This window comes from Carassius gibelio, chromosome A4 (genome assembly GCF_023724105.1).
Source record: "Carassius gibelio isolate Cgi1373 ecotype wild population from Czech Republic chromosome A4, carGib1.2-hapl.c, whole genome shotgun sequence".
NCBI lineage: Eukaryota > Metazoa > Chordata > Actinopteri > Cypriniformes > Cyprinidae > Carassius > Carassius gibelio.
The window spans coordinates 3,628,401-3,655,112 of NC_068374.1; the positions used below are offsets into that span (position 1 = coordinate 3,628,401).

General features: G+C 41.6%; 1 protein-coding gene across 2 annotated transcripts in view; it reads left to right on the plus strand.

Moving 5' to 3' along the window:
- Window positions 1-3,361: 3,361 nt before the first annotated feature.
- LOC127967162 (NACHT, LRR and PYD domains-containing protein 3) overlaps window positions 3,362-26,712 on the plus strand; it is an 89,679-nt gene continuing 66,328 nt past the window's right edge. For both annotated transcript variants that reach the window (XM_052568305.1, XM_052568306.1), the window contains exons 1-3: window positions 3,362-3,508; window positions 26,105-26,386; window positions 26,531-26,572. In XM_052568305.1, the coding sequence (XP_052424265.1) occupies window positions 26,122-26,386; window positions 26,531-26,572 (307 nt within the window). In that variant the 5' untranslated portion in view covers window positions 3,362-3,508; window positions 26,105-26,121. The remainder of the gene's footprint in view (window positions 3,509-26,104; window positions 26,387-26,530; window positions 26,573-26,712) is intronic.

The window sequence follows — 26,712 nt, forward strand, 5'->3', positions numbered from 1 at the left end:
TCAGTTAGCCATCAATAATGTAATTTGTATTTGTATAATTTACAATATCAATATCAATATGGTAGTATTTTATACTGGCATTTAAATGTTAAACTGTACTTTTATTTACTACATATATAATGCTCGCTTATTATATACATTTTGTATACTTTGAATACAAAAAAAAAAAGTTACGGACCGCAGCTCTGATTGGTTGTTTCTCTTACCGTATAAAGGCATGAACAAAACAAAACATCTAATTCATGCAATGTTTTTTAAATGATAGTATGCTGATTTTGTTACTGCTTTGACATGGCTACTGAAACTAAGGTCTGTCTCCAGAATCACACAAAGATTACTGACTTGATTCTTAGTTGTTTGACCCCTAGAGTCAAGGTATGCATTCACCTTGAAAACTTCATCTTTGTTTCTAAATGCAATGACTTCAGTTTTATCCTTGTTTAACTGAAGAAAGTTCTGGCACATCCAACTATTAATTTCATCAATGCATTGGCAGAGGGAGTCAATGGGGCTGTGGTCATTTGGAGATAAGGCTAGGAAAATCTGTTTATCCTCAGCATAGCTGATAGCAATTTGGTTCTTTCTCATTATTTGACTTAGTGGGACCATATACAGGCTAAACAAGAGCGGTGCAAGAATTGAGCCTTGTGGGACTTCGCATGTCATGGTCGTCCACTTAGACTTATGCTCTCCTAGACTCACATAATAGCCTCTCCCTTCTAAGTATGACCTGAACCATTTAAGTACCATCCCAGAAAGCCGGATCCAGTTTTCTCTGTCTTTATTCAGCATTGTCTTCTCTTCCGGGTCTGTTGTGAGTGCATTCACGATTCTGTTGACGTGTTTTCTGGTGCACTCAATAACAAAGATAACATATCAGCAGCATCATACATCAACTGTCACAACAGTCATAAGGCTGGCTGTGCACAAATACTATAAAAAAAAAAGGTAATTTCGACTTTGATATAACATTCTGGTGCTTCTGAATCAGAAACTGTATGTTTTCTTAATAGTTTAAGTATTTGCTTGTCAAAAATTATAGTGTCACAGTGTCTGGGTTGTTGTTCCCTGGGGTTCCACTAGATGTCCTCCTTGCTCACAGTGTCTGTCACCAGATCACTTCCTCCTCCCTTATTTGGTCACCTTCCTCCTTGTTGTGTAATTGATTGTCCCCCACCGTTCTCTTGTTCCCTCATTATCCTCTTGTCTATTTATACCCAGTCTGTCTTCGTCTGTGTTACAGAGTCCTTGTTTAATGTCAGAGTATTATTTATGTCCGTCAATTCTTGCCTTGTCTTGCCTTGTGTTCGTGTCTTGTTTATGTGGATTGATGTTTTGGTTTCGACCCCTGCCTGGACTGTTTACCCCTCTGGATTATCCCTAAATAAATCATACTTACCTGCAATTGGTTCTCTCGCCGTGTTTCAAGCATCACGTAACGTGACACATAGCAATAACGACATTATTAACTGTCTTGATATTTACTTATATTTACTATATTTACTATAAATCTGAAGCATATAGGAGCTACAATAATGTACCGTAATGTAACATTCAGTCCGGTTTTAACCTGAGATATTATAACATTGGGAAGAATTACATTTGTATTGAGTCTGAAGTATGCCAACAGCTTTTTGGCGGGAGCTGTTGCCATGGTGAATCATAATATCGGTGCTCCATTGATAATGTATTTTTATAGTTGTGGTGTACGTGCTTAACTCAGAGTCAGTCAATTTAGAGTTGATTAAACCAACTCATTTCAGCTGTTCTGTAACCGAAAACTCAAGAGTTTCCCATCTCAGGGTAAGTCTACTCAGAGTTCAAGTTTAAAGTCAGAGTTGGTTGAACCTCCTTAGTGAAATGGGCCCCATGTTACCCAGTTGGCTGATGTCATAGAGATGCAGGCATGAAAACAGGTCAGAGGTGAAAAAGGTGAGAAGGATATTACCCCTCTAGGGGTTTTATTTAAAGAAAAATCTTCAAGCATCAATCTGATACATTTTGAGATGCTTATTTTGCCAACCTGGGGAGAGCTGGAGAAACTTAACTTCAGATAAGAGTCAAAAATTATTACTTATTATTATTATGATTACTGTAGCCTACTGTTCATCAGTCAAATGGTGGGAATGAAAGGGGGATTGAGCGGGAATATTTATTGGTGTAGATTTTCAGTCTAATTTTAATGATAGGCTTTACGGATCTGTCAGTCACGCTCCCGAACTGGTACGCGCACCTGTTCGCAATTCACTGAATCGCAGTTCACTGAATCTCGCACTCCCTTCTGGCACGCACACCTATTCGCAGTTCATTGAATATGAATAACACCCCCCCCCTCCCAAAAAAAAAAATATCTTCAAATCTACATGATTCACATAGGTCACCTATTTTGGTTTCAAAACGGCAAATTTCGCCGAAAGGTGAGGGATTTTCATGTATGGAGACGGGTAGGTCTAGGGGTGGGGTTAGGTAAGGGGGATAATTTTCATTGCATCATATAGAAACCTATCTATTTGAAGACAGAAATGGCCACTTTTGCACTGCAGAGACCTCAATCTCCCTTCATTTGTCACGTTCGGCGTTGCAGGAACGAAGCGAGAGAACCAAGTGCAGGTATATATCTTTAATAGGGGTAATCCAATCGGGTAATCAAGCAAAGCAGGGTCAAAACCAGTAAATCCAAAACAGAACATAAACAGGACATGAACGCAGGGCAAGGCAAGAGTGATGGACATATAACGCACTGACATCAAACAAGGACAGAAACAACCCAGGTATTTAAAGACAAGTGCAAACGATGTAAGTGAAAACAGATGAAAACAATGAACAGTGACGATAAGGGGAAGTGAGACCTCTAGTGGACACCCAGGGATAGACAGACCAGACATACTGTGACATCATTATGCATATATTGGAGGTGCCTGGGTTGTTATTGTTTGCAGGGAAATCAGGAATTAAAGTTGAGAGTCCATGGAACTACAGTCAAGCCAGTTTCTTTCATAATTATACTGAACATTTTAACAAAATATGTGTAAATGGAGACAGAGGACAATATGTAGTCCATACCAGCATTTACAAATAATGTGGAAAGTATGTCAATCTGCTTTATAGAATTACAAGTGATGAATCTGGCTGGAAAGCCAATTAATTAATTGTGTGCATTCTGTGGTTTCTGAGTTTAACACAATCTCCAAATGATCTATAACACCTCATTCACACCAGCAAGCACATAAAATTACTGTTTCTTTTCCATTATTTGTCAGAATTTGTCAGCTTTTGCTGAAGTATTTGTGCAACTACAGCAGTACAGTTTCCTGAAAAATAATTTTTATAAGGAACCGGATCAGTGTGTGTGTGTGTCTTACTGTCATTCTTCTTATTCTCATGTCTCTTCCTTAAAGAAAACAGGAAGTAGGTTTCACTTATTTTAAAGAAGTGAAAGAAATTTCAGAGCTGCTGTTCAACTACAGTTCAGAGGAGAAAATAGAAATATCTAGAAATATTGTTTGAGGTGGGTGTTTGATCTTTCTGTAGTTATTTTCATATATGAGTGTCTTCTTTTGATGTGTAATTGGTCACTCTGAGCTTCTGAGAGTTTATTTCTGTGCTGAAGTTGTTTTGATGATTTTATTTAAAGTTCTTCACGTCGTGATCAAACATGATTAAGTGTGTCTGTCAATGAATCATGGAGAGTTGCTCATTCTGATATTGTCGTCACACCATGTGAAATCACTGTTTCTCTCATTTTACTGTTTGTTATTGAGTCTGTGATTTCAGTATTTCTCATCATGCACTTTTTACTCACTCAAAATCTTTATTCTAAATTTAATACAATGAGCAACAGTTCTACTTCAATAAAACTGTTTTACTTCAGTTCACACTAGGGATATGCCGGTATCAAATTTTCCTTTTGCTATTAATTGCTCATGCTTTTATCACGTAAACAGTATTATCACTGTATTGAAATTTAGTTAAAAAATGTGCTCAAAAATAGAACTTCTTTTCTAATAACACAAATAACTGAACATTTAAATAAAATAAAGCAATACAAAAATATATATTGTTTATATAGTTAATATACAAGTTAAAGGTTTTGCACAGATTAAAGTGCAAAAGAACTATAAAGACCCATAGGTGTCACTTTACAATCTCTTAGTTAACCATTAACATTCACAATGAGCAATAGCTAGATTTGCTACAGAAATTATTAACCTTTGTTAAAAAAATACAAGTCTTAGTTCATGTTAGCTCATGCGTTCATGTCCCTTGTACAAGCTGGTGTACCAGATTCTTGTGTAGTCCCAGGACAAACTCCTCTCACTCAGAGCAGTATATGTTAATATAAGAGCAGATGCCCTGTCGAGTTTGGGGCCGAGGTCTGGGGATTTGATACTTCACCCTGTGGTAGTGAATCAGATATGGAGAATTTTGGCAAGGCCTAGATGGGCCTTTTTTCTCCATGGTGTGCTGAGGCTTAAGCCTCCAATATGGTCCCATGTTCCCCCTGGTACTTGGCTGTGGCATTAGCGGCTCTCGACTTCTGACTATAAAGACTGCCTTCTTGTTCTCCTGTGAAGAAAGAAAGACATACTGCATGTGTGCTATTGTCCCCCCAAAGTGGGATTATTCCTCCAACTAAGCAGAACTTTAGTCATTGGATAGTTGAGGCTATCACCTGACCTACGAGTCCTCTGATCTCCCCATTCCTTGGGGGTCAAGGATCAGTCGACTTGGGTTATGGTGGTCTCTTAGCAGGTCTATTCATGTTGGACATCTGCAATTGTCCACGCCCTCCACCTTTGTGAAGTTCTATGACCTGGATATGCGAGCCACTCTGGCTCTTCTGTTCTCTCGCCTTAGCTGTGCTCTTCTGGATACACACTAGGCAGGGATTTGGAAGTCTGACAGCGTGGGCACCTCGTTTCCCATAGCATTTTGACACAGCTCGAGTTCCTGAAAAGAAACGTCTCAGGTTACGCATGTAGCCATGGTTCTTTGAGGGAATACGAAGCTGCATCTCAATACTATACTTCAGGCAGACCCCTGCCAATGCTTGCTTCTCTTTTCGAAGCTGATGCCAGCTGCACGGCACATGCTTTTATAGCTTCTTGATCATTTATGTCACCCCAAATGTGACGTCATGCCCTTCCATTGGACAGACTGCACACGATATTCAGAGTTGCTCATGCAAAAGGCATTTTGGTGATTTGTCCTACAGTCTGCTTGTTCTTACCTGAACAGCAAATGCACACTAAATCTCTGCAATGTTCTCATTGAGAATGCCGTTTCTGAAATGTTATTATAATGAATATTATATTATATTATAATATATTATAATATGGTAAGCCTGAAACAAATCACAGCAGTAGACCTGTATCAGTCATGTAATAAACATTTGTGCTGGTATGCATATGATTTAGTATGAAGCGTCGGTAACGGTCATGTCTTTAATGCATTATTATGTTTGATAAGACCAATGAATGGAGGTGAGTTGTCGATCATAATTAGAATTAGAATAGACATAAGTTGGCTTTATACAGAAAGTTTCAAGTTAATTGCATTAATAATTATTATATTATATAAACTTAATCTTTAAAAAGTTACTGACATGACACAGCACTGAAGAGTCCTGACCTCATAAATCTAGTCATTATAAATAAATAAAATTCATAGCTGTTTTGACAAAGTGAGTTTATGTCAGGTCTCCATGTTTCTACAAAATGCTTACTGTTTACATAAATTTAAAGCCTTTGATCTGTCATTTGAAAACATTAAATATATAGTTTAGTCATGAAACTCTAAATCGCGCAGGCAGTTCAAGTTTACCTTCTAAGCAGATTTGCTATATGTGGTCTTCATCTCCAGTGATGCATCAAAGCCACCAGCATAAAAGCACACCCCTTAAATTAGTGCACGGGGATGGGATGGGCGATACCACTTTTTTTCCATGCGATATGATACCGATACTTTTTGTTACAATTTTACCGATATCGATACAGCTTATAATTTTAAAAGTGTCTGTAATTTTTTAAATAATGTTAATTTTAAAAGTATATATATATATATGTATATGTATATATATATATATATATATGTATATATTGTTATTACACTTAAAGGCAAATGACATACGCATTCTGGCCATTTATAACTCATTTATTAGAAAAGCAAATTTAACAAATAAAATGTTTAAACAACCTTCTTACAAAAATTATTGATTACATAACTTAAATCTTAATTAAATAAACAAAAATACCAACAACATAAACTGTGCATATTTTTACTTATTTCTTTTTTAAACAAGCAGTTTTTTTCTTATTCTTCAAAATTCTATTGTCCCACCTCCATATTTTACAAAAAATATTGATTAAATAACATAACAACTCTTAATAACCTAAAATACTAACAAAATGAACTGTGCATACTTTTACTTATTTCTTCATTTTAAACGGACCATGTTTTCCTCATCTTCCTACATTTTTGTATTTTTTAGCAATGCTCAAAAAGATAGTAAGATCTGTAAGGTCACTGCAACTGTTAATAAAGATTGCCTAATCTTTCAGCTGTAGATTAGAGTTTAAGACGAGCAACATGTTAAAATGTTTTGGTTTCAGCCGATTTCGCCTCTGACTAGAAAAGTCAGAGGCTCCTGCCTTAGAAAAAAGCCTCTCTGCTGGAACAGAGGTTGTGACAATCCCAAGGTATTTTTTTGCCAGTTTGCTGTGTTCTCATTTCTTTTCCACCATAGCAAAGGGTCTTCACTTCTTGGGATCACCTTTTCTTCCATGTATCTGCACATTTCAATGTATGCATCTGTGGTGGCTGTCCGGTTTCCCAGAAAAGCCAATATACGTGTGTCAAACTCCTGCCATAGTCCTCCCTTGCATGTAGAACAGTCGGCACCTATCCTTTCAGTGTTTGCAGCAGGTGACTTTGGTGGCGTTGTCAAGAATGTTCCCATGCTGGTTGATGCAGAGGGTTCACTGGTTGTTGCCTGTTGGCCCAGGGCTTGCATCTCACTGATTAGCTGTGATTTAATGACTTCCACATCTCCAGTATCACAAAACACAATGTTTTTGAACCTAATGTCCATAAGGTACTGGCAGCCAGAGTATGGTTATGTTCACTGTTTTCAAACCGCCGTTTGCACTGCGTTGCAAGCTGTAAAGCCAAAGTGTTACCCTTCTGCCCGGCAGACATGGTTGCATTTTGGAGAAGAGAGTGTGACGATGTGTGTTTAGGAAAACACAAGGAGAGGGTAGATCCAATTGCAAGTATGATTTTAATAACAAAAAGGGTAACACAAAATATACAGTCTTGGGAGACAAAACAAAAGAGGAAACCGGATGAAACGTTTGGAATGTAAAAATCGGAGGAACGAGAAGGCAGGGGTAAGTCTCGGGAGACGAGAACATATCACACAAAGGGTAAGGACTCCAAACAAACAACAGGTAAAGACAGGTATTTATAAGGACATTAATGACAAAAGATTGCCTGCACCTGTGCGATTAATTGGAGTGCAATTACTGTGAAGACAGGACCAGACTAGAGGAATTAAAGTGCCTATGGTGAAGTGCCTAAGAAGAAGTGAGCTCACTAGGGAACACCCAGGAAAACAGACTGACAGCGTGACATTACCCCCTCCCCTACGGAGCAGCTGCCAGATGCTCCACCTGAAACCCAGGAAAACCCCACAGATAAAGAAGTAGGAGGGAGGTGGAGCAGCGGCGGACTAAGGGGGAGGAACGGAGGGTCAGAAAACAGAGACAGGAGAACCAAATAGAATGGGAAGACAAAGACAGGACAACCAGGTAAAATGGAAAGACAACGACAGGACAACCAGGTAAAATGGAAAGACAGAGACAGGAGAAGTGTAACACAAAACAAGGAGTCCAGGAGGGTGGTGGACCGGCGGAGGATCAGGGGGAGGGACGGAGGGCCAGGTCCAAAGAAGGAGATAGACAGAAAGCAAAAGAAAACAAAAACACAAAAACATGGGTCCATAAAGGACATCACTTGATGCCCCCCCCGTGTGGAGCAGTGGACCATCACCACTATGTGGTCACGGCAGAAACCCTCCCAGGGCGGAGCGCAAGACCACCACGTCCTCGTGGGTCGAGGCCGGAGTCCCCCAGGGCGGAGCGGAAGACCACCACGTCCCCGTAGCTGATGCCGGAGTCCTCCAGGGCGGAGAGGAAGACCACCAAGTTCCCGTGGCCGATGCCGGAGTCCCCCAAGGCGGAGCGGGAGAAGACCACCACGTCCTTGTGGTCGGCCCAACGGGAGGACGAAGATCACCAGTGACTTGACTCAGTCCTTGAGAATCCCCGGTGACTTGACTCAGTCCTCGAAGATCACCGGTGACTAGCCTTGTCTCTGGAAAGTCCATGGTACCTAGTCCTGACTCTGGAAGGTCATCAGTGACTAGCCCTGACTCTGGAGAGTTTGCTGGAACCTGACTCGACTCTGGAGAGTTCGCTGGAACCTTACTCGACTCTGGAGAGTTCGCTGGAACCTGACTCGACTCTGGAGAGTTCACTGGAATTTGACTCGACTCAGGAAGGTCCACAGGAACTAGCCCTAACTCTGGAGGGTCAACAGTAGCTAACCCTGACTCTGGAAGGTCGACGGTGACTAACCCTGACTCTGGAGGGTCCATGAACACCTGACTCGACTGTGGAGGGTCAACCGGGAACTGACTCAACTCTGGAAAGTCAACGGGCACCTGACTCGACTCGAGAAGGTCAACAGGAATCTGACTTGATTCAGGAGGATCAACTGGAACTAGCCCTGACTCTGGAGGGTCAACGGTAACTAACCCTGACTCTGGAAGGTCAACAGTGACTAACCCTGACTCTGGAGGGTCCATGAACACTTGACTTGACTCAGGAGGGTCAACCGGGAACTGACTCAACTCTTGAAAGTCAACGGGCACCTGACTTGACTCGAGAAGGTCAACAGGAATCTGACTTGATTCTGGACAGTCCACTGGAATTTGACCCGACTCTGGAAGGTCAACAGGAACTTGACTCAACTCAGGAAAACCCACTGTAGCTACCATCCTCTGCAGTGGCTCTGGGCTGGCGGCCACCTTGGGCAGTGGCGTTGGACCGGCAGCCATCTTGGGCAGTGGTGTTGAACCGGCAGCCACCTTGGCCAGTGGCGATGGGCTGGCGGCCATCTTGGGCAGTGGCGATGAGCTGGAGGCCATCTTGTGCGGTGGCGCTAGACTGGCAGCCATCTTGCGTTGTGACGCTGGGCTGACGGCCATTTTGTGCTGTGGCACTGGGCTGGCGGCCATCTTGGCCAGTGGCGATGAGCTGGCGGCCATCTTGGCCAGTTGTGATGAGCTGGCGGCCATCTTGTGCGGTGGCGCTGGACTGGCAGCCATCTTGCGTTGTGTCGCAGGGCTGACGGCCATCTTGTGCTGTGGCACTGGGCTGGCGGCCATCTTGGGCAGTGGCGCTGGACTGACGACCACCTTGTGCTGTGACGCTGGGCTGGTGGCCATATTGGGCAGTGGCTCTGGACTGGCGGCCATCCTATCGGAAGAGACAGGAGTGGCTGGGGCATCCCACGGAACCCGATGCTGCAAGTAGCACACAAACTCCCAGAAACCGAATGTGTCCAGTTGATCCAGTTCCTTCTGAGGAACCAGGTCATCCAGTGTTAAAATAATCCTTTAGGGCGCATCGTTGTAGCCCATGCCCTCGGCCAGAGACCAAAACACCAGTGCCATGGCATCCACGTCATTGCCCTCTTGGTGGAAAGAGGTCAACTTTAAATATTTCTCCCTCCGCTCCACCATGCTTGTTGGGGAGGAGACATGAAAAGACATACCGCTGGATCTTGGTTGATGGAGTCCTTCTGTGATGATGTGTGTTTAGGAAAACACAAGGAGAGGGTAGATCCAATTTCAAGTATGACTTTAATAACAAAAAGGGTAATACAAAATAAACAGTCTAGGGAGACAAACAAAATAAAACAAAAGAGGAAACCGGATGAAACGGAATGTAAAACTCGGAGGAACGAGAAGGCAGGGGTAAGTCTCGGGAGACGAGAACATATCACACAAAGGGCAAGGACTCCATACAAACAACAGGTAAAGACAGGTATTTATAGGGACACTAATGACAAAAGATTTCCTGCACCTGTGCGATTAATTGGAGTGCAATTACTGTTAAGACAGGATCAGACTAGAGGAATTATAGTGCCTATGGTGAAGTGCCTAAGGAGAAGTGAGCTCACTAGGGAACACCCAGGAAAACAGAGACTGACAGCGTGACAGAGAGACCAGAGGTATGACTTTTGAAAGAGTTACATACTGCTCTGCTGAAACTTCCTTAGTGGCCTGTTCAAATGGCCTGAGGGCTTCAATGGCTTGGCTGATACAGGACCATTCGTCATCATTCAAGCACATTGCGTTTCTCCCAAGAAGGCAAAGTGCTGTAGTAACAGCTTCTTTTTGCTCGGTCAGTCTCTCCAGCATGTAGAACACCGAATTCCACCTGGTCACCTGATCTTTGTGCTCTGGTAGTTGTTGCTGAGTTTGCAGTACCTTAAGCTTGTCAGATGCTTTGGTGCTATGGTGGAAGAAGCGAACAAAAGCACTACACTTCTCAAGGTTGGATTCAAAATTTGCCTCAGCCTTAATAGCGTCTTTCACAACCAAATTAAGGGTGTGTGAAAAACATGGAATGTGTTTCCATTGGGTTTTCCACACAGCTGAAACTATATTAGCTACGTTATCAGTAATAACAGCAAAGACCTTGCTGGTAATGCCCCAGTCGTTGGATATTTTTTTGAGTAGCTCAGCTATATTTTGTGCTGTGTGCTGTACAGCTACATGGACTGTCTCAAGAATGCAAGCCTGCATCTGCCAATTGTGGTCAATGAAATGTCCTGAAACAGTCAGATATGCTTAGACTGTTCTTGATGTCCACATGTCACTTGTTAAAACCACACTACTTGCGGATTCTACGGAGTCTTTCAGTGTGGTTTTGACTTGCTTTTAGAGCTTTGGAATTTCACTAGAGATCAAGGATTTCCTACCCGGCATATTGTATAGGGGATCAACCACCTTCATAAAATGATGGAAACCTGCATCCTCAACCATTGATACTGGTTGCAAGTCAGTAACAATCATTTTGGCTAGACTCCTTGTGATGTCTCGCGCTCTTTGGGAATCATCTGAAAAGGATCAATGTTTTCCATTACACATACGACAACCACACACTTACACCCACATATTTTATTTTATATATCAGGATGGCGAGGGAGGGGTCGCAAGATGATTTCCAGAAAAAAAATGTTAGATATAGCATATTTCATCAATAATTGTAACAAAATACTAAAAATAGTAGTTAAATTAAAAACAAAACCATGAAAAATAAATAAATAAATGAATTATATATATATTAGTGGTGGGCCGTTATCGGCGTTAACCGACGTTAACCGGCTGGGTCTATACTAAGCAAGCTATTGATATTTTATATAAACGACTGGCTGAAGCCAGCCTAAAAAGATGCTCAGGACAGTTGACGGGCCACAGCTGTGCATCGTCATGAAAGCTTATCTTTTTCACGTTTATACGCCTTACCGCTCGTCGATTTAAACATTAAAGCATTCAAACACAAGACGCTGAAAAGCTGAACAGAGTAGCCGGTTACTCGCTCGCTGTGTTCGGTGCGGAGAGAGAGAGAGAGCCGCGTATCATGGACAGCGACACTGAACCGAGCTCTCATCTGCGAAGAGAAAGGCGTCTCAAAACACTTGAACATCGAATTTGCTTATTTTTGCTCCTGTGCCGACAAATACATACAAAATATGTCAAAATATCCACCTTGGAAATTATGCTCAAAAACTGTCAGTTATTTTCTTAAGTTAAAGTAAACCGTTGAGGGAAAAATGGGATGTTTATTATATTGGATGTGTTCATCGTCTCTTAAAGTGACCGCGCCTAATTTAGCCACTGGCTAATGTAATGTTAATCCAAGAAAATAAAAGAAAATCACTCACTGCTAATGACTGAATTTGTAGTTTTAACAGTCAACCCAAAAATTATTCAGACACCAGATATATTTTTGATATATATAGCAAAACTGTAATAATGTGAGAAATGTTGAAGGTGTCTCAATAAATGTAGGTTTGATTGTATATTTCATTTTTACATTGAAGACTATCCAGTGCTATTTTACATTTAATTATTTGGTTTCAGTACCTGGATACCTACAAACTTCAAAAAAAACTTAAACATTGGTGTGAAACAGGCGTAAGGTTGTTTGCACCTTGTGCAATGTGGAATTAGTTTACAGCTTTTTCAAGCACTTTGTGATGCATTTTGGAAAAAGGAGATGAGCCCCTTTTCTAATGCACCACCTATCTTGATAAACCTCTTAAAGACTTACTGTTTGACAATTTTATTTGGGTAACACACATATTCTGAATGCCTTTGGCAGAATACGAATGAGCCATTTTAATCTAGATTAATCTAGATTAATTTCAAGATCACAGTGAGATTAATCTAGATTAAAAAAAAATTATCTATGCCCACCTCTAATATATATATATATATATGTGACCAATCACGGAAAGTAGGGACACAAGTCGGTTCTGGGGCATGAGTTATTCACAGACTGAAAGTGTAGTCTCCAAGCTTTCCAACGATGTGTAACATGGAAATCGGATCATATTTGGAGAAGTTGTGGCCATTTGAAGGTAGGCACTCAAAAAACCTCAAAAAGCAGAAAATAGCCTTTAAAGATTGTGCAGTTCTGTGACAATGGGGCTCATTTACATCTCATTTAGATAAGCCATAACCCCTGCATAGCAACGACAAACACAACGGGAAAAATCGGACCGCATACTATTAATAATAAAGGAGAATGTGCATTGTAAATGTCAGTAATTTATCTTTTTTGAAATATGTGAGTTTGATCTTTTTATTAAATAATCTTTAATCTTTAAAATGTGGCCATCATTTTTAATGTTATTATTTTAATGTTTCTGTAAACAAAAAGTACATATTGATGCAAATTTTATTTGTTATTTGCTGGTTTTCTACATAAAACTTGGTGAATTGATTTCATTGTGTAGCATTAGGACTTTTTTAACAGGATTCTGTGATAACCGATGAGCTAGCTAATAACAATAGGTAGATATGGGAAGGTCTAAACATGACTAAACATGAGATGACGTGTGTTCTTATAATGAACACAAAACGACAAACTTTGATGTTTATGAAAACTCACCCCATAATAAACAAAAGTATTCTTGCAGATCCGAAGTTTGCACTGTGCGTCTGTTTGCCTCTAAATGTTACGGATTTTCCCCATTTCTCTGTCTTTATCCCCATCAAATGTTATTATCGATATAGCCTCTGATATCTTACGGTCCAACTCGTCTGACGCCAGTCCAATACATTCTTCCTCGTCGTCATCTTCGCTCAGTTGTAGATTAGGGATATTATACAGTCTTATTATGCCGCTTTCATCGTCACTCAGATCGTCTTCAGAATCAGTGAGCGCTTGTTTATAAGCATCCGGCTTGTCAAAGAAGTACTTCAAAGCATTTTCGGTGTAACGGCCACGGTTCAGCTCGTCTGCGTTCATCTTTGCGGCGTACATCTTCATTGAATTCTGATATCAGCTAGAGCCGGCCAGAACGCTGCATACTAAGTGGCCACGCGTCCCTCGGAGGGCGGCGGCAATAACAAAAGAAACATAAGCCGGCTTATCCAGTATGGAAATACAGACAGACAATGAAACGCCCCTACTGCTTGCTAGAATCTCAGACAAACTAGCTGATTTAAACCTCAAAATGTTCTTTTAAATATACCAATACTGCTATTTTATATACCAATATACCAATACTGCTAAGTTATGCTGCCGACTTGTGTCACTGGTTTCCGTGACGGGTCATATATATTAGGGGTGTAACGGTTCACAAAATTCATGGTTCGGTTCGATACAATACACTGATGTCACGGTTCGGTTTGGTACGGTTCGGTACGTTTTAGATACAGCAAAGTGTAAAAACATCTCAACTTTTCAGAATGCCGCAAGCGCACTGCGGGTCATGTGACAAGAACTAACCAAACAGCTTCATCCTTTCCCGTAACAATGTTGAAAGCTCAGCCAAGATGAAGCAACAGCTGATCATAGTTGTATATGGATTGCAATTTTGAAATAAATTTAGTAGCAGAGCTAGCCTACTGCAAGCGATTTTTAGAGCTGCAAATCCATTTATCCTTTGCTGAAATTTCCGCGTCTTCATGGAAAGAGCACGTCATTGTTGCTTAGCAAAGGCAGACGCCTCAGGGGCGCTTATGCCTGAGCGCTTTGGAAAGGAGGAGAAAGACGCGCCTAGTGTTTTCTACGCGTTTTTAGGCATGATATGTGAACGGCCCCTAAGGCACTCGCTCACTCAGCACGCGCTGAAGGCTCGTTGCAAAATGTCTAATGCATTTAACAGACCAGAAATAGAAGATCCTCCAATAACCAACAGGTCTGGTGTTTGGGTGCACTTTGGATTCCCTGTAAGCTATAATGGTGATGATAGAATGAATGGTAAATAATAAGGTCTCATATCAGCGGCTATAATGTAAATGTAACGTAAATGTACCAATCGCCGAAGTGATGTCTTTTGCCCTGTTTGAATCAGTTGTAAATGTCGGTCTAAATGCTGCGGGGATAGTTTGTTGCGTGTATGTTTCTCCTCTTTTTTGTCTTTTCCCAGATACTGACACAATAAGGTGATGTCGGCGTAAATGAGTTGACATGTTTCAAGTATTCCTTCTAGTGTTTTTTTTTTTTTTTTTATTTCCGCTGGTCTACCCTATTGTCATGTAGATGCGACATACCATTGTTTTTTTATCCACCACTCTCTTGCCATCACCATTATAGCTTACAGGGAATTCAAAGTGCACCCAAACACCAGACCTGTTGTTTATTGGAGGATCTCCTATTTCTGGTCTGTTAAATGCATTGGCTATTTTGCAACGCGCTTTCAGCGCGTACTGAGTGAGCATATAAGTTGGTGTTTTTTTCTTCTTCGGGGGTGTCAGGGGCATTGCCTGTTACGTCGTTTGGGTTATTGGGCTACCTTGTTGAACGCATATCATTATATTTCACTTTTTTTTCCAAATAGAATTAATTAGTCCAACGAACCATTCGGTACATAATGCGTACCGCGTATCGAACCGAAAGCCTCTTACCGAACGGTTCAATACGAATACGCGTATTGTTACACCCCTAATATATATATATATATATATATATATTAGGGGTGTAACGATACGCGTATTCGTATTGAACCGTTCGGTACGACGCTTTCGGTTCGGTACGCGGTACGCATTATGTATACCGAACGGTTCGTTGGAGTAATTAATTATATTTGAAAAAAAAAAAAAAAGAGAGAGAAAGAAATATAATGATATGCGTTCAACAAGGTAGCCCAATAACCCAAACAACGTAACAGGCAACGCCCCTGACACTCCCGAAGAAGAAAAAAACACCATCTTATATGTTTATGTTAGGCTACTCAGCAGGCGCTCGCTCACTCAGTACGCGCTGAAGGCTCGTTGCAAAATAGCCAATGCGTTTAACAGACTAGAAATGAGAAGATCCTCCAATAACCAACAGGTCTGGTGTTTGGGTGCACTTTGGATTCCCTTTAAGCTATAATGGTGATGGCAAGAGAGTGGTGGATAAAAAAACAACGGTATGTCGCATCTGCAACATGACAGGGTACACCAGCGGGATTACAAAAAAAAAAAAAACCAGCGGGAATATCTGGGATATATGCGTCAGTACTATCTGGGAAAAGACGAAAAAAAGGAGAAACATGCACGCAGCAAACTATCCCTGCAGCATTTAGACACTATAGCTTACAGGGAATCCAACCCAAACACCAGACCTGTTGGTTATTTTAGGATCTTATATTTCTGGTCTGTTAAATGCATTAGACATTTTGCAACGAGCCTTCAGCGCGTGCTGAGTGAGCGAGCGCCTTAGGGGCCGTTCACATATCGTGCCTAAAAACGCATGGAAAACGCTAAGCGCGTCTTTCTCCTCCTTTCCAAAGCGCTCGGGCAGAAGCGCTCATGAGGCGTCTGTCTTTGCTAAGCAACAATGACGTGCTCTCTCCATGAGACGCGGAAATTTCAGCGAAGGATAAATGGATTTGCAGCTCTAAAAATCGCTTGCAGTAGCTCTGCTACTGAATTTATTTCAAAATTGCAATCCATATACAACTATGATCAGCTGTTCCTTCATCTTGGCTGAGCTCTCAACGTTGTTACGGGAAAGGATGAAGCTGATTGGTTGGTTCTTGTCACATGACCCGCGGTGCGCTTGCGGCATTCTGAAAAGTTGAGATGTTTTTACATTTTGCTGTATCTAAAACGTATCGAACCGAACCGAACCGTGACATCAGTGTATCGTATCGAACCGAACCGTGAATTTTGTGAACCGTTACACCCCTAATATATATATATATATATATATATATATATATATATATATATATATATATATATATATATATATAATGTATGTGTGTGTGTGTGTGTACTGTTAAAGCATATTCCCCTACCCATCACAGAAAACTCACTGCAACATTTTCAAAAAAACAATGCTTTATGATTTATAGGCTGCTTTCCTCATGGAGACCTAAAAGTTCCTCAGGAAGTCAAAATGTATTGGTATTACTTGTGCGTTTTGTCCCTAATGTAAGGAATATCAGGACACCCCACACAAACATAGGCACTTTATATTTATTCGTTTTCACCTAATGGTTATGACAGAGACAGGGAGTACATTTAATAAGTTAATGACTGTGGTCTTTGTACCTGGATAAGGTTTGCCTCCATGTAAACTCCTGTAACGTCTTTTGTTGGACAGAGGGAGACTGGGCAGCTGAAAACTGGGCAGCTTGTTTTTGTTCAGCCTCTTTATACGTTTCAGGGTGTGTTGTTTTCAAGTGTTTAAAAAGGTTGCTTGTATTGTTGCAATGTGTGACTCTCTTATCACAAATATTGCATCGTGCAATACTTTTTTCAGATGAAGAGAAGTAGCACCACACCACGCTGTGTTTTCTGCTTTCTGCCATCTTTCGCGCGAGTCGCGACCACGTGTGCTGTGCTGTGTTGTGATTGTGAATGGCACGTTGCACTGCGCACAGCTGCAAACCGATTGGTGTTAACGTCATAGCACCGCGTCCGCGAGAGCTTCTCTTTATATATCATACACACACTGTCCCGATCGGTCTGCACACACTGCTAAAAGTGTTAGTTATAAAGAAATGATAAATATAATTAACTATCGATACTTTGCAGAAAATATCGATACCAAAATCAATGCTGCTGTATCGATATATCGATACTCAGAAGCTTCTATGTGCACATCCAGATTTGTGGGACAATTTTAAGAGACATGTTAAAAATCTGTGTAAATATACCACTTAACTGGAAACTACATGCTCTCAACACCTTATCACTAATAATGACAAATTTAAAGGAAAGTAATCGGATAATGTTAAAAACTTTAAATTATATCCAACATCTTTTACAGTGTGCAAAAAGCCCCAAGATACATATTAAATGGTTGAAACATTAACTTTAAAGTCAATTTATACAGCAACATCTAAACATTCACCCAGGGTTTTCCGCTGCATTAAAAGTAGATGTCACGGAGTGACTGTGACGGGGCGGAACCAAAAATGAGGAAGATTAGTTCCGCCTGGACCATATATCGCAAACACCGCCGCATCCGGGAACGCCGACGAACCCAAATCGGCGTGTTATTGGGAACAGGTGTCTAGTTGAGCGTGGCGATCACTGATTGGGCAATTTGGTGAAGAGGAGACACATAAATAGGGCATCAGAAACACAGGAAGTGGTTGGTGATTCCCATTAGTTATTGTGTGTGCAACGGAGCGAGTTGGAAAGAGGGTGTATGGTGTACTGTGGAGCTTGGGCAAAGAGAGATACACACACAGGGCTGAGTATACGAATATCTTTATTGGAGCATTGTGTTCAGATGCATTGTGTGAGGTGACGTTAACACACATTGAAGATCTGCTAGGATTGCAGGAAGGAGATCGTGCTGCCAGTTGTGTCGGATGTCGGTTATCTGGAAGAGAAGTGGAAAGATCCAGTGTTAATGAAAGTGTGAGTACACGGAAATATTCATCGAGTTAACAGTTATTTTGCAAGTGTGGAATATCCATATACCTCTTGTGAGTTGTGACCAGTGTGAGCGGCCCCACCGTAATAGGATTGGTGGGTGAGCCGGAACCAGCGAAAAAGGAGTCTGGTGCCTTGTCGTGGCTGTGACATTTCCTCTGGCCGTCTGCTGCATCGGTGCCCCCAACGTCCAGGAACTAATCCCCGGTCCTATGTGGTTTTGACCCTAATTCACTGTGTGTGTGGAGTGCAGTGGGTGAGTCCTTTTCTTTGCTGTGTGTACACTTGAAGTCTGCAGTGTCGTGCTGTGTCATGTCGTCATTAATCACCCTCTAGGCTGGGAGAGAAAACCCTGTGGGGAAGAACGTGCACCGGTGTCGTGAGACGACCGTCTTTTATATATATGCCCACTCGTGGCTTTGGACCCCTACTCCGCCGAGTGGTCACGTGTCAACAATCGCAAGTAAGGAACAGTGTGCATATTGTAGGGGAACGACGACTGAGAGAAGTGTTGGCTGCTATACGAACATCCAGCTGTGTAGCCCTTGTGAATGAATACCTGTTTGTGGAGTGCTTTCAGAGGTTCGCCCCTGTCTAGATCTCTGGTCCGTTGTCTGGAAGAGAGGAGAGGGAAGCGTTCGAGTCATTCCTGAAGTACATACCTGGTGGCACAAACCTACCTGAAGTCACCCAGCGTGGTGGCACCAGCTGAGGCCGTGGAAGGCCCAACGTGCAGCAACTTCAATCTGTACTCCTATCCTCTCTTGGTCAAATTCGAGAGGTGGTGCGTTCTTCTCCATATATTCACTGAAGCTAAGTTAATTTGTGAAGGAACTCTGTCTGTCTGTTACCAGTCCTACAGGTCTGAGCTTGAGGCTCTGAGTCATTGTGGGAGAGTTTCCACGGTTGGAGGTGACCGTGTTGAGTGTTGGTCTGGGAAGTCTGCCCCGGTGAGGAAGACCACAGTTGTCGTGACATATACACCCTCTCTAGACCCCCGAGCTGAAAAGGGCTAAAGCCTGACGTCCACTTCTTCGAGGGTCTGTGAGTTGTATCCATTCAGTATTGTCATTGTATACCCACCTGCATGCCCAGAGCAAAGCTCCAGTTGCCCCTGTAAGCCCATCTGTATGCCTAAAGCTAAGAGCCAGCGTATTGTACTTGTATACTTACTGGTATGCCCAGAGTCAAGCTCTAGTTGCCCTTGTGTACTCACCTGTACGTCTAAAGTAAAGACCCAGTTGTCCTTCTGCATACCTACCTGTACGCCCTGAGTGAAATACCAGTGTATCGCCCTTGCATGCTCACCTGCAAACTCCATCCGTAGGGTTTACCGGGACAAAAATCGGAGTTAAGGATTGTGTATCTTTCTTGCATACTTGCCTATACACCGAAGGCCAAGACCCCAATATATTCACCTGCATACTTACCTGTGGACCTTTCAGGCGTTTCCAACCGCGGACCCAGAATCTCGTGGCGAACGGCGTCAGGTACGCACCCCACCCAATTATTCAGAATTACTTACCCTCTTTACTCTGCGTGCAGGGACTGGAAGGGCCCCACCGACGGTTCTCCTGCAAGATAAACAGAAAGGCAATACTGAGAAAAACCCTGTTGAGCCACGTGAAGGAAAGGACACCAATTCATCTACAGGCTTACCTGAGAGTCCCCGTGACAGAGTCAGAAGCGACTCGGACCTATACTCTCTGGCCCCGAGAGTGGATTTTAGATTCCCTTTTCCCTTCCCTTCACACCTTTTAGATAATTTAAATAAAGTTTTTTTTATTATACCCACTCTCTCGTGTGTCTGGTCATTGGGGTGTTCTTGGGACCTCCTCGAGGTGGAAACTAGGGAGGGGCGAGACTCCCGACATCTGTGGTCCGCTCCGACCTGTGACATAAAGCTGAATATGAATACAGTGAGTCTATGTAAAATGTAGATGCTCCGAAACAATCATCGACAGTAAGAACTAAAGACATAAGTTTCTCTCTTTTACAGATCAAAGCTACATAAAAATACACAACTTTTAAATTGGGAGAGTTTGATCATATGCTAAACCTAAAATAAAAAACTGCAGTGGCAAAACATGAGAGACCTTAACATTCTGTGATCTAAACGTGCACAATGAGGTCTCATTATAATGCCTCCTCTAAAAGAGAGACCTGGGCTCTCTCTCTGCTTGTTCTTCAGTTGTGCCCTGTCACAAGCACAGCAGTTAATCTACATTGCTCACCGATGAAATAAGACTATGGCTTGACAAAAATTCGCTTTGAAATAGGAGCATTGATAAAGAGGACTCGTTAACGTTGAGGGCGTACAATATCAATGGTTCATAAAACTTAGAGTGGAACCGGTATCAATTCCCATCCCTATTTATATGTATGGCTAATATTGACATTTTAAACCTCTTTTTGTGAGGGGTAAAATATTTTGGTATGAGGCAGATTGCTAACATTAGCTAGCTAGCTTTGCTAACATCACTTACACATAACGTTAGCTTATCTTTCTTTGTGGTTCCTTTCCAAGTGACGATAAAAGTTTGACGTAGTCCCCACCATCTCTGAAATCGAAGCACTGCAGAATTTACAAGAAGCTGTATGCTTTCTTCTGGATGTTGTTTTACAAATATTTTCTTTATGATTTTTGTAGCCCGAATTTTATTACTGAAGATTTTGCAGACATCTTCTCTTGCTCCCAGACAACCACAACTCACTTTCTTGGGAGTACGAGTGAAAGGGGGCAGGGATGGGTGACAGCGTAACAAAAATACATACAGTATTGTTCAAAATAATAGCAGTACAATGTGACTAACCAGAATAATCAAGGTTTTTCGTATATTTTTTTATTGCTACGTGGCAAACAAGTTACCAGTAGGTTCAGTAGATTCTTAGAAAACAAATGAGACCCAGCATTCATGATATGCACGCTCTTAAGGCTGTGCAATTGGGCAATTAGTTGAATTAGTTGAAAGGGGTGTGTTCAAAAAAATAGCAGTGTGGCATTCAATCACTGAGGTCATCAATTTTGTGAAGAAACAGGTGTGAATCAGGTGGCCCCTATTTAAGGATGAAGCCAACACTTGTTGAACATGCATTTGAAAGCTGAGGAAAATGGGTCGTTCAAGACATTGTTCAGAAGAACAGCGTACTTTGATTAAAAAGTTGATTAGAGAGGGGAAAACCTATAAAGAGGTGCAAAAAATGATAGGCTGTTCAGCTAAAATGATCTCCAATGCCTTAAAATGGAGAGCAAAACCAGAGAGACGTGGAAGAAAACGGAAGACAACCATCAAAATGGATAGAAGAATAACCAGAATGGCAAAGGCTCAGCCAATGATCACCTCCAGGATGATCAAAGACAGTCTGGAGTTACCTGTAAGTACTGTGACAGTTAGAAGACGTCTGTGTGAAGCTAATCTATTTTCAAGAATCCCCCGCAAAGTCCCTCTGTTAAAAAAAAGGCATGTGCAGAAGAGGTTACAATTTGCCAAAGAACACATCAACTGGCCTAAAGAGAAATGGAGGAACATTTTGTGGACTGATGAGAGTAAAATTGTTCTTTTTGGGTCCAAGGGCCACAGGCGGTTTGTGAGACGACCCCCAAACTCTGAATTCAAGCCACAGTACACAGTGAAGACAGTGAAGCATGGAGGTGCAAGCATCATGATATGGGCATGTTTCTCCTACTATGGTGTTGGGCCTATTTATCGCATACCAGGGATCATGGATCAGTTTGCATATGTTAAAATACTTGAAGAGGTCATGTTGCCCTATGCTGAAGAGGACATGCCCTTGAAATGGTTGTTTCAACAAGACAATGACCCAAAACACAAAACACTAGTAAACGGGCAAAGTCTTGGTTCCAAACCAACAAAATTAATGTTATGGCGTGGCCAGCCCAATCTCCAGACCTTAATCCAATTGAGAACTTGTGGGGTGATATCAAAAATGCTGTTTCTGAAGCAAAACCAAGAAATGTGAATGAATTGTGGAATGTTGTTAAAGAATCATGGAGTGGAATAACAGCTGAGAGGTGCCACAAGTTGGTTGACTCCATGCCACACAGATGTCAAGCAGTTTTAAAAAACTGTGGTCATACAACTAAATATTAGTTTAGTGATTCACAGGATTGCTAAATCCCAGAAAAAAAAAATGTTTGTACAAAATAGTTTTGAGTTTGTACAGTCAAAGGTAGACACTGCTATTTTTTTGAACACACCCCTTTCAACTAATTGCCCAATTGCACAGCCTTAAGAGCGTGCATATCATGAATGCTGGGTCTTGTTTGTTTTCTGACAATCTACTGAACCTACTGGTAACTTGTTTGCCACGTAGCAATAAAAAATATACTAAAAACCTTGATTATTCTGGTTAGCCACATTGTACTGCTATTATTTTGAACAATACTGTATTTAGCAATGACCAATGAGTCATGTTATTGCTTGGATTTGAATCAGTACGTTTTACATTCAATAAAAGCAAGGATGTTAACAAAAAATTAGACAAAAAACACTGGCAATTTAGTGATATTTCCAGTTATGGTCTTGACTGGTCTTGAAAATGTCCGAGACCAACAAGACCGAGTACAAATGCATCAAAAAGTGGTCTAGAGTCCAATGCTTGTGTACTACAACAGGCACATAAGATTGAACCAGTGAGTTTAGGTATCTTGGTGCTGTGCCAGTGGTCGTATTGTAGACAAGGATCAGTACCTTGAATTTGATGCGAGCGGCTACTGGTAGCCAGTGTAACCTGATGAGGAGGGGAGTAACGCGAGCTTTTTTTTGGCTCATTCAAGACAACCCTGGCTCCTGCATTCTGGATCAGTTGCAAAGGCTTGATGGTACATGCAGGAAGGCCCACCAGGAGAGCATTACAGAAGTCCAGTCTGGAGAGAACAAGAGCTTGGACAGGAAGTTTGGTGGCTTGCTCTGACAGGAAGGGACCAATCTTCTTAATGTTGTATTAGGCAAATCTGCAAGACCGGGTTGTTGTAGCAATGTGGTCTGTGAAGCTTAACTGATGATCCATCTCAACTCCTAGGTTTCTGGCTGTCCTGGAAGAAGTCATGGTTGACGAACCCAGCTGTATAGAGAATTTGTGATGAAACTATGGGTTAGCTGGAATCATAAGGAGTTCTTTCTTAGTAAGGTTGAGCTGAAGGTGATGGTCATTCATCCAGCTAGAAATGTCACTCACACAGGCTAAAATGCAAGTAGCTACCTGTCGGGTCATCTGGTTGGAATGGGAAGTAGAGTTGGGTGTCATCAGCATAGCAGTGATAAGAAAAGTCATGAGGAGAGAGAGTGTGCATAGGTCATTGTGAAGTTATCCTCAGTCTGCGGTGTGGAGAATTGGTCAATGATGGTTCTTGTCTTATTTCTGAAGAAAACTGCAAAGTCGAGTTGATGGAGAAGAAGGTGGAGCCAGATTAAGAAGAGAAGAGAAAATTTTGAAGAGTTTCCAAGCATCTCAACAGTTGTTAATTTTGTTGTGGTAGTAGGATGTTTTAGCAGTGAAGACATTTGCAGAGAAGCAAGAGAGAAGAGACTGATACACTCTGAGGTCGGTAGAGTTTCTTGATTTATGCCATTTCCTCTCTGCAGCCCTGAGTTTAGAATGATGTTCATGGAGAACCTCGGACAGACAGGGGGCAGATGGGGTGGTGCATGCTGGTCTAGATGACAGTCAGTGGGCAAAAATTGTTCAACCAAGAGGTTAGAGTGGAGCAAAGAGTGTCCGTAGCACTGTTCATGTCCACAGCTGAAAACTGAAAGAGTGAAGGAAGTGAGGATTCCGCTGAAGCGTAGGTTCCGCTGAAAGGTGACCTGTGCTGGAGTGTGTGCCGCTTCAGGAGTAAGTGCTAGGTTAGCAGTAATGAGGAAGTGGTCTGAGGTGTGCAGTGGAGCAACTGAAGAGTTGTCCACAGAGCAACAGCGCATGTTGATGAGGTCCAGTTGGTTACCTGATTTGTGAGTCACTGTAGTAGACACTTGCTTGAGGTCAAATGAGGCGAACGGTGTTGAAGTCAGCAGCCTGGGTTTTATCTAGGTAGATGTTGAAGTCACCAAGCAGTACCAGAGGAGTACCATCTTCAGGAAAGTTTGATAGCAGCACATCCAACTTCTCCAAGAAGTCTCCCAACTGACCTGGGGGATGATAAATGACCACAAAGTGGATTTTAACTGGGTGGGTTACAGTAATGGCATGTGATTCAAATGAACCGTTACCTGTAGGTGTTGGTTGCAGACCAAATTTCCATTCTTTTGATGAAAGGAGACCATTTCCTCCACCCCTCCCAGTCATACGAGGAGTGTGGGAACAAGTGAAATTATTGAAGAGGGGTGCGGGAGTGGCAGTGTCTTCAGGTTTGATCAAAGTCTCAGTCAGTGCCATGAGGTTGAGAAAGGAATGAGTAGCATTAGATTTTGAAATAGTGAAAACAGCCATGAGAAATCATGACCAGTGCATCACTACTCTGTTTATCTATTTTCAGTAGGGATGCACCGAAATTTCGGCCACCGAAATTTTTCGACCGAAAATGGCCTTTTCGGTTTTCGGCCGATAGACTTTTATCACCGAAACAACACGGCCGAAATGTTGTGATGACGCAAACAGAAACCGCGACCTGCACGTGCACCAGCATAGCGCAGACCACAAGCTCCACGCGACATTCACTTAACAACAGTGAGAACACTCTCTCTTCTTATTCCTTTATTCGCAGCACTAAAGCGTCTCCTAACAAAGAGATTGAGACGGACCAAGAAGTAAAAACAAAGAAAAGTACTTATAGAGTCTGTTAGCACACGTCTCACTGAGATCTTTTCGGATCCTCTGCACTTCATCGCGAATGTGCTTGATCCACGTTATAATGACCATTACTTGGATGCGGAAATAAGGCAGCGCGCACGAGAAATGATCCAGGCCGCGCTGGATGCAGAGAACCCGCGTGGAGACAGAGAAGCGCCAAGCGCAGGAGACAGATCATTCTTATACACACACACAAACATATATACATACATAATATCAGATTGTAGCCATATTTATGCTAGATTTTCTGCTAGATTTCTGCTTTAATTTGATAGAAATGTTTATTTATGCCCTGGCCCTATTTAAATACACTCTCTCAAATATTTCTCAAATGTCAGGCAGATGACAAGCTCAACTGCTCAACAGCTAGATGGTTATCTGTCTGAAGTCCCCATCCCCAGAAGTGATAACAGTCTTGCCAACTGGAGAAGTAATGCACTTTCTAGTCCTACATAGAAAAATTTCAAATACACTTCACCTAAATGCACTTTGTTTTTATGAGAGAACTGTTCATTTTAAAACCTTTCTGCAGGCCAGTAGGCCTGTACATTATTATTAAATATACACGAGTGGGATAAATTTTTAGTTTGAATTTTATTTTACACTGTGCATTGTTGCAATGTGCTTAATAAATATTTACATCATTTGTAATTATGTATTTTTATGTTTTTTTTTTTTTTTATAAGTTATGTAATTGTAATTATCTTTGAAACTTTCATATTAATTTATGCAATTGCAATGTCTTAATTTTAGTAAAGTTAGTACACGGTCATAGCAATAAATGCAATGGTACTAATAATTGGCATAATTTATTTCGGTGTTTCGGTTTCGGTTTTCGGCCTTGGTTTTCTCTTTTTCGGTTTTCGGTTTCGGCCAAGAATTTTCATTTCGGTGCATCCCTAATTTTCAGTGTTGTTTGTCTCTCTGTTTTTTATCTGTAATTTGTCTATTATTTTACTGGTATATCAGATATGTTGTGTGTGGGCCTGTTGATGGCAGACAGTGATTCTCCACATGGTCTTACTCATCTCAAGTCTGGAAAAACTGATGATTTGAGCACTTAGATCCACATGTTAAGAGTGAATGTACTTTGATCTTTTTCTTGTCCTGCAGCTGTGAATTGGTGAAGGATGATGGCATCTGTTAAGGAGCTGCTCGTGGACTCACTGAAGGACTTGGTAGAAGCTGAACTGAAAGAGTTTCATTGGCGCTTAATGAATGCACATCTTAAGTGTATATCAAAGTCTGATATGGAAAGAGCAGATATATTCGACACAGTGGAAAAAATGGTGGCATGTTATGGACCACATGGAGCTGTGAAGATCATGGTGGACATCCTGAGAAAGATGAAGCAAAATGATCTGGCTGATCAGCTAGAGAATGAACACAAGCAAGGTAACATTTAATTCACTGTGACTGCAACGTGATTACAAGTGTGATGGTTTGACTTAAAACTCTTTTCCTCTTTGGTCGCTCTGCTGATGTGATTGTGTGATAAATGTTTCCCAGTGATTAATTATCTCTTTCTCTCTCACACAGCTCAGGTTGAGGACAATACAAAGGCATCTGTCCCTGTTGGAGGTAATTCACAACATATCTGGAGTAAATATCAATCGCTGTCTTTAAATAACAAGATAAAATATAACTGCAAGCAGCAATTACGGGGCCAGTGACATCAGCTGCAAATCTTATACAAATAAACTTCAAACAGAAGACCATCT